A 14,829-nucleotide genomic window follows, 5' to 3' on the forward strand; every position below is an offset into this window, starting at 1 on the left:
AGAGCAAAAACCAACCTGTAAAAGCCCAAACAAACAAAGCCCTGGCTGTTGCTGAACAGCTTCCTGCTTTCCTGAAGCCAAGCTCCTTGACAGGTGTAGAAAATTGTCCTGACAACACATCCAAGCCCCTGCTCACGTACCTCCCCACCTTGGAAGCCCTCTCATTTCCTGACTGTCAGTTTAACTCAGCTCAGGCCCAGAGGAGGAGGTTTAATAAGCGGCAGGTTTGAGGGCCTTTTCAACCAGGTCTCCTCACCCACAGAACACAGGAAGTTATCTGAATGACTATATTTTCAATTCTCTCAGGGGTGGTACATAATTGCCACCATTCTAGACACAGTGAAGAACAGTGAGTTCATCATCCACCAAGAATGCCTCAGGGTTTAATTCTCAAGTGTTTAGGCTGGGACAACTCAGAGCTGACAGCTGAATGGTGCTTGTGACTGCAGAGCACTGCGTGAACCGGGAAGAAGAAACTGCGTTAGAGCTGCAGCAATGTGAGATATAGGCCAGTAAGGGGCCTAAAGAGACATGGACCCCAGTACACTTAAAGGGTGGGCAACTGAAGGCCTGGAGTGGCTGGAGGAGAGTGTAGCAGGCTGCCAGAGAACTCAGAAGAGACCTATGTGTTCAGTGGCCTGGGCTTTGAGGGCCAACAAAAGAAAAAAGTAATGAGTAAATGAAATCACAAAGAAAAAAATCAAAAGAACTTTGAAAAAAAGATAAACGTTAATCTTGATTTAGAAATTAAGAAAAAACTTTGAATCTTACTCTATTCTTCAGATCATTACATATACATCAATAACAGCATTCACTTACTTTTTGGCTGCCTTGATAAAGAATCGTCTTTAGACCATAAATACCAATACCAATTAATAAGATAATAACATGATATTCATAGCCATAGTTCAAAGTGCTTCCTACTTAAAACTTTTTTTTTTTTTTTCCTGCGGTACGCGGGCCTCTCACTGTTGTGGCCTCTCCCGTTGCGGAGCACAGGCTCCGGACGCACAGGCTCAGCGGCCATGGCTCACGGGCCTAGCCGCTCCGTGGCACGTGGGATCTTCCCGGACCGGGGCACAAACCCGTGTCCCCCGCATCGGCAGACGGACCGTCAACCACTGCGCCACCAGGGAAGCCCTAAAATTCTTTTAACTATGCAAAGTAAAGAAACCCGAAGCTTCTTCCCTCCCTGCTATTAGGATCTGCCCTAAACAACTTTCTTGGTAAGCAACAGCTCCTTACTATGATCAAAGACTGCAGTTCTCTGAATACACACAGAACAAGCCATGGATGATTTTCCTACTTATTCTGTGGATGCAGCAGCATAACTCCAACTCACCCTGTTCACTTAAGATTGTGAGCAAACTTTCCACCAATGTCCCAAAAGAATAGGCATCCCGAGCATGTCCATGTGACTCTGGCAGAGTTGTGAATTCTGGAAGCTAAAAGCAGTAAAGACCATTAAAACCAGAGGATCTGCTTTACAAACCATTTCTACTTTTCTCTGAAGCACTTTCTCCCATTTTTGCATTCATTATACTCAAAGCTAACTACATATTACCACACACTAATTTATAGGCTCTTAAAACTATTAGTGAATAGAATTTATCAATGATACTAATAATATCAAACAAGGGCAAAAAGAAAAAAGGTCAGAATATATGTCTGTGGCTTTCAAAAATATTTTTGACTGCAAACCAGAGAAAAAAAAATATCATAATTATCATTATCAACATATTCACATACATGTATAAATACATATCAGAAACAAAAGTTTCAAAAGACAGTACTTAGCTTTACTACCCAAGATGTCCAATGATATTTTCTATTTTATTCCTTTCTTTTTCTCCCTTAAAATGCTGGTCAGGACCCCTAAATTGATTCAAAACCCACAAATCATCAGTTTGAAAAACACTACTATATATACATAGTACTGATTTGAATAAACCTGAGTTATTTCAAGTCTTAGGTTTATACTTAAGTTTATAGTTGGGTTTGTATTTCCTGTAAAGCACACTAAATATGTCTTTAGGGGTCAATGTCTATAGTGGTTAAGAACAAATTTAGAGAAAGCAGCTGCTTTTGAATTTACTGGTAAATATACTCTTTCTTTACCACCACCATAATATTAATAATTGCCCTTCCTTACATCTTGGAATCCCAACTAATGGCCAGATAGGCAGATGACTGGTTGGGTGAAGCACAGAAAAGGGCCAGGGTCTTGCTTCCTCAGCTCTCATGGCTTCCAATAATGTACAAAGACTTACCATGAAATAGCTATGAAGCGCCAACCCTGCTCACACTGAGGTACCTCTTATCTTTAAGCACTATCACGGGTGTCTATATGACCAAAAAATGTAAGCTGAGTGTCAAGAAAAAGGCTTTCTGCTGTGATGATACAGTAAGTCTTAGAAGCCTTCAAGGCCGGAGGAATTATGAGGCGTCTATAACTTAGCAAAGAAAGAGGTGGGCAGAGGAAAGGTTTTTTTAAAGTTTCATACTCAGTTACACAAAGAAGCCTTCATTACATCTGAAGCGTATCCTCTTACCATCTCTTCAGGAGGGATAGATGCTGGGTCTCTTACTGACTGAATACTCCTCAGAAACTAGACAGAGAAATAAATTAAGGAAAGTAATTCAAGCATATGTTTGGTGAACTGATCTCTTACATTGTTACAAAAGCAAAGAGCAATGGAAACAGCAGCAATGAAACCTTCAAACCAATGCCACACATTAAATGCATAAATTTAAAATCTTGATAACTAAAAAATGCAGATATGGTACCTGGCATGGCGCAAAGCTTAGTGGAAAATAAATTACGAGTTCCCTTTCCTTTCCCCTTCAGCTGGTTTAACAGAAACCCTCTGGTGTTCAGAGGCATCTCTGTAACTGATTTCCTTATAAGGAAATTAGAAATACTTCTTTTTCATCCTGCATAGATATTAACAAATAAAAGGCTTCTCCAGCAGAGAACAAATCTATCATTAATCTGCTCACTGAGTCAAGTCAATCATAAGGTTTGCTGTCACATGAGATATATGAGGATCTTATAAACTACAGAGACAAAGCCAACATCCACAGAACAAGTACATTCATTCACTGATTCAAAGACTATTTTTCAAGAGCTTATGTGTCCCAAGCACCATTTAGGGCACCAGGAATACAAAATGAATGCAATAAATCCCCGTCCCCAGCCAGGTGCTCACAACCTAGAACTAAACTAAGAACTTAGATAACGTGTGCTGGCTGAGTGCCACGGAAGCCTAGGAGGGAACTACTCTTGTTGGGTAGGGAACGCCTGGGGGAGGGCTTCACAAAGAGGAGACTTAGCCAGATCTAGACTTCAGCTAGGCGTCAGCCGGATCTTACATCCTGCAGAGAACCCAGGGGAAGAAAGGCATCCCAGCAACAGAATGGCACACAAAGAAAGAAGAGGGTGAAAGAGGACCACCCATGAGAACACAGCTGAGATGCGTGCAACAGGATGCAACCGGAGTGTAGCTCAATAACTGAGAGGTATACGGAGCTAAAGGTAGGCTGGGAAGGAGACTGTGAAGGGCCTTGTATGCCACGGTAAAGAATCTGGGATGAACCCCACAGGAAGAATTACATCCTGGTATACTAACTAGATGTAAGCTGACTTCTGAGAAGAAAGCGATCAACAGGGGCAGAAATAAAAAAGGAATGTCTTCGTGGTGGAAGGAGCATTTGAATTGAGCCAGAGCCCCTGAAGGTGCACATGCAACAAGGCCCCCATGTGGAAGCTGCACACAAGGGAACACGGGAAATTAGGCCGAGCCAGGAAGTCGGGGAGCCACCTCATCAGTAAGTCAGGGAGCCACCCTGTCAATAGGGAAATTATGACGGGAGTGGTATTTCTGTTTTAAAAATAGTTAACTCTAGTGGCAACATGCAAAATGGTGAAAACAGGAAACAAAACAGAGAAGAGCAAGGTTGCTCAACCCAGGAGGGAAATATGTAGATCTCTGTCAGACAAAGTTACTGTTCAAGAAGTACCACAGGCAGCAACAACACAGCGCGGCACTAGGAGCAGCTGCGATGCACAGCTCTTAAGACGTGGTGTATGACTCTGGACAACTTGAACGACTGTTCAGTGAACATTTCTAATGTACCTAATATGTGCCAGGCACCATTCTAGGTGGATATATAAAGGTAAGTATACGAGACTATCACCCTCAAGAAGCTCAGCCACTGGTGAAGAAGACAGACACATGAAGGTAATTTCAATATTAAACATTCAGTGGGAAAATTAAGTACAGGCTACTACAGGAGCACAGAGGATGGGCATTTAATTAAAAATTTGACCAAGCCACTCGACCTCTTTCAGTCTGATTCCTCAAGTATAGAATGAGGAGAAAAGAATAAATGACTCCTAGTCCCCCCCTGGAGAGTAAAATCCCACAATTCTATGGATATGAGCATTGACAAAAAAGTCAAGTCTCTGAATCTGAGACCACACTAACATTGAAGGAAAGTCCCTAGGGGAGAACCACACACCAAAATGCTACCAAATTCTGAATAACAAAGAGGGCCTGTCACCTGGCTTACCTCTGGTGTGGCCTGAGGAACTTTACAGACTGTTTCCATTCCTCCCAGCTTCCAGTGCCCATCTTCACTCACAAACACAGATGATAAACAGACATTGTTGTGTGTGAGATGTCCCTGGAAAAAAAGAACAGGAAGAAGATTGCCACTCCAATTTTCTGAGTAGAAGTTTTAAAAAACTAAGTACTCATTACCAAAAAAAAAAAAAAAAAAATTATGGCAAGTCTTCCTACTTGTGGCATAATAAACAGAACTACAACTTTAAGGAATGACAAATTGAATGAGGCTGCTTAAACATTATGAGGTTAGAAAAAAGGGAAAAAACACAATAGAAAGGCTTATCTCCCCCTGCCTGGTGAGGCAGGTTAATAAAGACGTAAAAGCCACTGCACAGATATTACACAACCCCATCTCCATTGGAGTCAGGAGATACAAGTGTCCTTAAACATAAATTTGCAAGTCTTTTTAACCTACATTGTATGCTTCAAATGCCTTTAAAGGTACAATTTATCTTTGCTCCCACAGGTTACTGTATTAATTTTCTCCTCTAAATTCTTTCTCACCTACATTCTATCACGAACCCAGATCCACTTCACCTGAAATCTTGTCAGTAGGCATTAAAAAAATTCTGCCTGAAGAAGAGGAAAATGGAATAAGGACCACCAGAAATATCCCACAGACTACAAAAGAGCCAAATTTAAAACTATAAAAAATAGTACAGTCAAATAAATGAGAGGGAAGAAGAAAAAGAGAACAGGGTTGAAGTATGTTTTTCTCCAAACCAGAAATTATTCCAGTAGATAAGTGCATTTTAAATATTCTACCCACCAGATCAAATATGTACACATTTTTATATAAAACACTCCAAGTTATATATTTTTAAAGGAAAGCTTAAAATAGTATGCAGGTGTTTTTCCGCTTGGGAAAAAGCAAAGGAGAATAAGCACAGAGATGTCTGCTTTATACACACAAGAAATATCTCTGGACTAACACACTGATCATGGTTGTCGATGGAGAGAAGTAGGGCGCTGGATTCAAGGATGAGGCAGGGACTTGTTTTTCCCTATCTGCACTTTCATACTATTCAAACTTTTTACCACGTTCATGCATTTCTCCAACAAAGAAAATATTCCTCCACAGTGGGGCATTAATAATTCTACTTATGTGAATCTTAGACATACTTTAAGAGATGATAAATCCAAAGTGATATTTGGAGACTCTGTCTCCCAATAACAGAAAATGTTTTAAAAACACATTAAGATGAGTCAAATTCAAGTGCTTCTAACTTGTAACTGGTGTTTTTAAATCTCGGGTGGGGAGGGGGGCTGCCAAAGGCCTTAATACTTCAGAATGTAAATTCCATTAACAAATAGTAGCTCAATAATACTGTTAAGAAATAGACAAGAAGTAAACAAAATACTCTATCCCCTTCATAGCAAACACTGCCACAGTGTTAGGGGCTATCTCTCTTTGGTACCACCTACTTGAATGGAAAGGGGTGTGTAAAACTCTGCCTCTTTCTAAGAAATGCTGATTTCTTTCTTTAAAATCTAAAAAAAAAAAACAAAACTCCTGAAAACAGATAGGAAGGTTGGTCCATCAGCAGCACTGATGTTACTAAACTTTTATCTTAATAACAAATACCAGCTGTAGCTATTTTTATATAAAGACTTATCCAAAACTAGAGAGAGACTATAGTAAACTGAAATAAAGTTCTACAAATAACTGCCCAGGGACAAAGAACATGTTGCCTGTTCCACAAACCACTTGTCTGTCTGTAGCATCTTGTATGCTGTTTTCCCTCAGGAAGCCTTCTGATAAGAATAGTAACTTCTGATTTCTACAGATACCGTAATTCACCAGCACTACCCCATACATCAGCCTCCTCCCACCACCCCACCCCTGGCCTACATGAAAGCCTGTGAGGCAGACTGTGTCCAGGTTACTTACTCTGTCATGAAGGAAGATAAGAGCCAGCAATATATCATAGATCCCAGCACAGACCTCTGCAGAAGACAATGTTTCCAAAGCCACTTCCAGAGGCTGCACTCGCTCAGTGACAAGATGAATACCATCTGCTTCCACAGTGCAAGATAAAAATCTTAGCAAGCAAGGGTGACGAAGTGTCTTCAAATGCTTTAAAAATATAAACAGAAGAGTTGGTGAAGTTAATGACTCAAAACAAGATTAACTATAGTTTCATTAACATTGTAGTCAAGTCAGAAAATGTATACTTACATTCAAGGTCTTTTCCAGCTCCTTACCTCTCTCACCTACCCCACCAAGTTTCAAAAAAGGCAGAGAAGAATACGTGACTTGTTCTGACAGTAGTCACTTTACCAACATTTACATTACTCTACAGAGAATTCCAGTTCCATTATGGGAGGGTAAGCCCCCCAAGAGCCTAGATCTCCAATGATTATTGCTATAAACTCCTAACGAAGTGCCAAAAACAACTACCTAAGAACTCTGAAAAGTAAACAAAAACACGTAGATTACGGAGGGGAGTCACACATTGGGGGGAGTTTCCTGGTTCAGGGAATGTCCCTTCTCACAGCTGTGCACTGAAGGCAGTCCCCAGGTGCAGAGCAGTGCAACAAACGTGGCTAAAACTCTGAGAGAAACCTTGCCATCTTTCTGGCCAGGAGAACCAAAGCAGGGCTGAGTATGAGGAAGCTGTCCCAGAGGAGAGAGAGCTAAGGGAGGGAAAAGGAGATGCCCTAGTTATCTGTATACCTACGCAGGTCTCAGACTAACCCCTGAACCAAACACTCATAGGACAGACCCAAACTAGCATGGCAAAGTTTTGAGAAATGAACTAAGGTTTGAACTACCATGCACAGGAAGGCTGGAAGGAGAGTAGTTAAAAAAAAAGGAGAAGAAGCGTGAACCCAAGGGGATTGACTGCCTGCAAACAAAAAACATCAATATTCTCCAGAGGACTACAGCAGAACCAAGGTCTATGCAACAGGACATTCAAAATGCCCAGAATGCAATCCAAAGTCACTAAACTGACAAAGAACCATGAAAATGTGAAAAGACAACCAACAAATATCAAACCCAAGATTGACCAACAGATAAACCAGAGAGAGAATTATCAGAAAGAATTTGAAGCAGCTACTCTAACAATTCCCCCTAGAGGTAAAGGAAAGAGTTATGAGATAAGTGGTAAGATAGACGTTCTCAGAAGAGATATGAACGTTACATAAAAGAACTAAATGGAAATTTTGGAAATTAAAAATAAAATATTACAAATAAAAACTTCAATGGATGGACTGAAAAACAGAATGATGATGACAGAGGCAAGAGTCAGTAAACCTGAAGATGTTAACCAATCTAAAGAAGAGGAAAAAGTATTTCAAAAAAAAAAAGATCAGAGCTTCAGAAACCTGGGTGACAATAACAAAAAATTTAATGCATATAATTGGAGTTCCAAAAAAGAAAGAAGAGAGAATTGGGGCTAAAAAATATAATGGCTGAAAACTTCCCAAATTTGGCCCAATGCTTAAGTTTACAGATTTAAAAACTTCAATGAACACCAAATAGGATAAATAGAACTACATTATGATCAAACTGCTGAAAATCAAAGATATATTAAAAAATGTTGGAAGCAGCTAGAGAAAAACACCACTGGTGGAGAGAAATAACGAACTGAATGATACTAATTCCTCATAAGAAAACAGAGTCCAGAAGACAAAGGGGAACTATCTTTAAAGCAATGAAAGAAAAAATAAAAGATCAACCCTGAATTCTGTATCTGGCAAAAATATCCTTTAGGAAAGAAGGCAAAATAAAGGCATTTTTGATCATGGAAAATAGAAAAGTTGTTGCTACAAGATTTGCTCTACAAAAATGTTAAAGTTCTTCAAGCTGAAGAGGAAATGATATCAAAGGGAAACTTAGATCTTCAGGATTGAAGAAAGAGCATCAGAAATCAGAAATAATAAACCTCAGGATAAATTTGAAGGCTACTTTTTACTTATTTAAAATATAGACACCTACGTAAAGTAAATATTGTAACACTGCCTGGTGAGGTTTTCAGTGTGTGTGATGTATATGTATGCCTGTGTGCTAGTGTGCACATACAGTTGATATATATGTAACCAAAGAACGGCAGGGTTGGGGGCTGGAGACACCTATATGATTCCAAGGCTTCTACATTTTATTTGACTGTGGTACAATACTAACCTAAAGTAGACTATTAAAAGTTAATTATGTATACTGAAGTCCTTAGTGCAACCATTTAAAAAAAATAAAGAAATACGGACCCCAAGTCAAGATAAATTAAAATGGAATACTAAAAAATACTAAAATATTTAACCATCTTTAAAACTTCTTTTTACCATCTAGAAAAGTGATCATCAAAGGTTTTTGTTCACACACTTCACACCAGTAAAAAGGTTAAATTTGTAGCTTATGCATAATATATATGAATGTGTAATATATATTTTGTATATATACCTTTATATATAAAATACATATACTACTATAAAACACCCACAAAATAGAAAGTACCAGGACTTTCTTGGTGGCGCAGTGGTTGTGAATCCACCTGCCAATGCAGGGGACACAGGTTCAAGCCGTGGTCTGGGAAGATCCCACGTGCCACAGATAAGCCCGTGCACCACAACTACTGAGCCTGTGAGCCACAACTACTGAGCCCTCATGCCACAACTACTGAAGCCTGCACACCTAGAGCCTGTGCTCCTCAACAAAGAGAAGCCACCGCAATGAGAAGCCCGCGCACCCCAAAGAAGAGCAGCCCCTGCTCGCTGCAACTAGAGAAAGCCCGTGCGCAGCAATGAAGATCCAACGCAGCCAAAAATAAATAAATGGAAAAAAAGATAAAGTACCAAAATAAAAGATTAAAGGTAAACTTAAATAGACATTCTTGATATATTTTCCCCAAATGGCAATGAATCATACTGCACAATCCCTAGGGTATGGATAACCCACTTTAGAACCTCCTAATATGGAGTATTCTCCCGCAAAACACACACCGTTTTCCTTTGTCCTATTTTCTTAGCAAAGAGTATACACAGATGGATGACAAATATAAAACAATTTTGTGTCTGAACCCGAGGTTAATTCTGTTGAGTTGCTTTCCTTCCCTGGTTGGTTTTATAACAGACTTACCAGATCGATTTTTCCAATCTCCACCCATGCTGTTTATCCCCTAAAATTTGACATGAGTAACTTAGGAGATCCATAAGCCAAAATTCCCAACCCAGGTAATAATCTTATCAGGTATTTACAGCAAAACTTAAATGCTGGACTGGTGGTTTTCTTTACAAATCACCCAGTTTTTCTAAAAGAAATTACATGACTTTAAATCTCTGAGCTGTACCCTGTACAATCCACTGGACATTGGGGAAGCCTTGTAAACCAATCATCGAATTGGGAGGAGACTGATGGAAAATTTCACTTGGAGAACAGCCCCCAATATAATATCAGGTTTCATTTTCACAAATAAGCACTTAGTTTGGAATGTTCCAAAACATCTCAGAAGAACATGGGATAGTTTAAGAGCCCATAACCCAGCACTGGTGCAAGTTTTATATCAGTCACCTCACACTTGTCTATTAAACTTCTCCCAGGTAAGATCATAGGAGAATCTTCTGAGTGGATTCATTTGCCCAATTTATTTTCTTATCTCAAATTTTGCCAACTCTGGGGATAGCCCCGATAGGATTTTTTGTTTATTCTTAAGAAGGAAGCGTTACCCTCCCCTGATTTACTCTAATAAACAACAAAGAGTTAAGAAAATTTTTTAAACTAGCAATTATAAACTATTAATTTGTATATCAGCTTTTCAAACAATCCATACATACCCATATAAATACAGCAAAGGTCCCGATAAGCCAAGAATTGTGCTAGCAGGTTGGTTGAATGCGTGTGTGTTAAATGAAGAGAACTTCCTACAGGTATCTTTGGAGCTGTGGTTTCTAAGTAAAATTATGCAGCCTCTTTCATATTTTCATTATAAGAAACATTTCAAATAATTTGCAAGCCAAACATGAAATACTTCATTTTCGCCTGTTCAGGAAAAAGTCTTCATTCAGCTTTTGTGTCCTAGGGCTCTAATTATTCTTTGGTTTTAAATCTTCTTTTATTCTCCTTCTAATACTCAGGGCATACTAGTAAGTCAGAAGGAATGCTACCTGGTTCAGTGCTGGCATGAAAATACACAGTCAATAAATGTTCACCTGATTAATAAATAATATGTTCCATTTTGCTTCTGTTTATCCTTTTAACCTTACATGACCAGCAAAATTCTTTATCCGAAGTGACTTCTTGTTTGTTGAATGAAGAACGGGATAACTCTTGCATGATTCTGAACAAAGCTCTTAACTTAGCAAAAACCTTACTTGTCACTCCCCTTTGGCACACACAATGTTATGCAAAAATTATGCACAGGGCTTCCCTGGTGGCACAGTGGTTGAGAGTCCGTCTGCCAATGCAGGGGACACGGGTTCGTGTCCCGGTCCGGGAAGATCCCACATGCAGCGGAGCAGCTGGGCCTGTGAACCATGGCCGCTGAGCCTGCGCGTCCAGAGCCTGTGTTCCGCAACGGGAGAGGCCACAACAGTGAGAGGCCCACGTACCGCAAAAAAATAAAAATAAAAAAATTATGCACAGATTCACAGGAAAGGTTAGCAGTTACTAATCAAATAGATCCAAGCTTCTGCTGCTCCAAAGAACAGAGGGAACAACAAGAGGTATCTGCTAAGTGTAACTAGGATATTTTCTCAATGAACATCAATTAGAGACATAAATCGCTCTTGTTCCGGTGAAGAAAGGTGACTGTTGTCAGATGAGAGTGACTTGAAAGCATTTGTCCCAAAGTTACTGAATGCCTATCACATCTCATTCACTGTACTAGGTGCTGGTCTTTGAAAAAGGATTCTGAGTAAGGACCTTTATTATTAAATATGAGTAGTACTAGATAATGTGCCAATATGTATACTTATCTATGCCCACACAGAGATGTTAAGTGTGTGACTCTAGTTTTGAATATGAACTATCCCTACTTTGCAGGAATCAGTTATGACTCAGCTACCCAGAGAATTAATTCAAGCCTTAGGGGCTTAACTTTTCATCGCCATTCTACCTCTAATTTGCTACTTCACTTTGAAAACAACACAAAGTAGTAGTTCTTAACTATAGCTCAAATTCATTTGCAAGTTTTAAGACAGGGAGAAAGCCTTAATTTTACTCTGTTAAAGAAGTAATGACAAAATAACAAGATGCCTATACTAGAGGGCAAGAATCTTCAGGCAGAAATATTCTTCCTTGTACCCCTAAGATGCAAATCTGAGATAAAGATGGTAAGTATGCTCTGTCTTTAAATGCCCACTGCCTGTAGGTTAGATCATAAACTAGGAATAAAATGCAGAAAGGGAAAGGAATAAAGAATTCTACGTTGTTCCTTAAAAAACTAAACACAGAGCTACCATATGACCCTGCAATCCCACTCTTGGACATGTATCTGGAGAAAAACATGGTCCGAAAGGATACATGCACCCCAATGTTCATTGCAGCACTGTTTACAACAGCCAAGACATGGAAGCAACCTAAATGTCCATCGACAGAGGAATGGATAAAGAAGATGTGGTACATATATACAATGGAATATTACTCAGCCATTAAAAAGAATGAAATAATGCCATTTGCAGCAACATGGATGGACCTAGAAATTGTCATACTGAGTGAAGTCACATGGAGAAAGAGAAATATAGTATGATATCCCTTATATGCGGACTTGGAAAAGAAATGATACAAATGAACTTATTTACAAAACAGAAACAGACTCACAGACTTAAGAGAACTTATGATTACTGGGGGGGGAAGGGATAGTTAGGGAGTTTGGGATGACATGTACACACTGCTATATTTAAAATAAATAACCAACAAGGACCTACTGTATAGCACAGGGAACTCTGCTCAATGTTATGTGGCAGCCTGGATGGGAGGGGAGTTTGGGGAAGAATGGATACATGGATATGTATGGCTGAGTCCCTTTGCTGTGCACCTGAAATTATTGCAACATTGTTAATCGGCTATACTTAGATATAAAATAAAAAGTTAAAAAAAAAAAGATTTCTATGTTGGAAAGCCTGCATTTGGGTGCTGCTGGAATACCCAGGTGGAGATATTCAATAGGCAGGTGGAAATATAGATCTGGAGTTCAGACAAGAGGCTCTGACAGATATTTAAAGAAAGGATGAGACTGTGAAGTCTGAAAACTGTGGTGGGAGCTGGCAAAGGGCCAGTTCCACCTGGTGACCCTATCATACCTGAGGGAGGGGGGGAATACTTCCCAAGTTCTTCTGAGCAGCTGACGCTTAGAAGCCTTGTAAGAGAACCAGATTTTGATCATGAGGGGAAGGAAATCATTTTTTTAAAAGCTGACGATGTAGGGAAGTTGATTTACTGGAATGAGGGTTGTAAATAGCATAGAAAAGGACTGGAGAGGGAGAGGAACAGAAAGAAAATGTCAACTTAAGGAAAAGCAGTAAAGCATTTTCCAAACAGAATGCAAGCACAGCATTCATCCCTTCTATTTCTTTCTCGTGCCCACACAATGTGGTTCTCAAATATGTTGACCAACCTTTCCACAAAGCAGCCTGAACCCATCATGGAGAAGAGCATAATGTCTCCTAAGGCACTAAACAGAGCACTGACATAGCATCTATATACCTACTGCGATGTGGCTGCTTGGTATAAAGACACTCAGGAATCATTCTTTGAGCCTGTACTCACCATGAAGCCCTAACTAAGCACTTAGATTATATTATAGCAAACCACAGTAACCAAGTTCTGACTCAGGATTTATCATTCCTTATAGGCTATTGGTTAGAAATGAGTCATAATCACCAGTGAGAAAGTTATATACTATTGTAGCTAATGAATTCAAGATAAGATGAGAAGATATGATGGACTTGAAGTATTTCTGATGTTGTTTTGTGGCCAAAGGTTATACTTGCATTTCGTCCTTTTTCAGAGGTTGAACAGTGTGCTGTGATTGTTAGTTTTTATTTACAACAGTGGAGGAAGAGTATAATCGCTACCTAACAATATTTGGTAAGGAAAACACTGCTATACCTGCTTGAAACGGTCATTAGAACTATCAGTGGTAGAACTAGGAGCCTGAACTCTAGAGAAAGTGAGGCAAGCTACCTATGGTGTTTTAATACTTCAGGTATCTCAGAAATCAAGTTCCTAAAACCTGACGCAATGCCATACATTTCTCAAGTACTGTAACCTACATCTAAACTCCTTATCGTTTTGTTGCCATTTCAAATTTCTCAGATTCATGGCTCAGGTATTCAAAGCCACATAATGGCCTGAAGAACATAGGAGACAAGTATGAACTACTTGAAAAGGCTCAGTCATGGCTCAGAAGAGTGTGCAGATTCCAAGGGGGTAAAAATCCTCCCTCTCAAGCTCTGCAATTCCTACAGCACGGAAGTCCTCAAACATTGAGCGCAGGTCTGTGTTTTTTTCCTGTAGAAACTTTCTGACCTGTGTTGTTCTACTTTCTTGGTACATACACCATAAAGGTTAATGTAATTTTCAAAAATCTTATGGTCTTATGAAAAAAACCCTAAGAATTGTAAATCGCTAGTACTTAACTAGTAACAGTCGCTCTAAATTATTACTAAAAAAAGTGCAACCTTATCAAGTAACAGGAAGTATGTCAGATATTAACTGTACATACAGTTAATAAAACAGGGAGGCAAGGCATTTTATCTTTTGCAAAATCACAAAAAAAATTATTAACAATTCCTAGTTGGGATGGAAAAGAGACAAACATGTAGTCTTACCAAAAAGCACAATTACTTAGCAATACAACAGCCAGCTATACTTTTTACCACAGTCCATTAATGGAAAATGCATCCTGAGAGGAACGTTTTCCTCAGGAACCACCTTACAACCGTTAACTTCATGCCTGATCAGAGACATCAAATAATGAACCGGCGTGACAAACAAAATGCCAAAATTATATTACTAATATTACATAGTATAACATAGCCCTTTATAATCATAAAAAAAGGTACAAACCATTTAAACAGACCTATGAAATAGATATCAATGTTTCATTCTTGTTGATAGTACAAAGTGACTCAAGGTACAGATCGTAACTCTAACAAAATAAAGATACCAAATCAATCTGAAAAGTATGCCTGCCATAGTAAACAAAGAAGAGTTAATTAATGCGTGCCTTTTTAGAACCTTCCTGAAGATAATCTGAATGCC

The 14,829-nt window shown here is 39.2% G+C and overlaps 1 protein-coding gene across 5 annotated transcripts in view; it reads right to left on the reverse strand.

The window, feature by feature from the left end:
- SCYL3 (SCY1 like pseudokinase 3) overlaps positions 1-14,829 on the reverse strand; it is a 39,374-nt gene that overhangs the window by 17,987 nt on the left and 6,558 nt on the right. For 4 of the 5 annotated variants that reach the window (XM_060033775.1, XM_060033782.1, XM_060033772.1 and 1 more), the window contains exons 3-6: positions 6,520-6,705; positions 4,573-4,686; positions 2,553-2,609; positions 1,343-1,445 (exon numbers count right to left, since the gene is read on the reverse strand). In XM_060033775.1, the coding sequence (XP_059889758.1) occupies positions 1,343-1,445; positions 2,553-2,609; positions 4,573-4,686; positions 6,520-6,705 (460 nt within the window). Of the gene's footprint in view, positions 1-1,342; positions 1,446-2,552; positions 2,610-4,572; positions 4,687-5,136; positions 5,724-6,519; positions 6,706-14,829 lie in introns of those variants that run through there. The other variant, XM_060033789.1, reaches the window with a different exon arrangement.

This window comes from Delphinus delphis, chromosome 1 (assembly GCF_949987515.2).
Source record: "Delphinus delphis chromosome 1, mDelDel1.2, whole genome shotgun sequence".
NCBI lineage: Eukaryota > Metazoa > Chordata > Mammalia > Artiodactyla > Delphinidae > Delphinus > Delphinus delphis.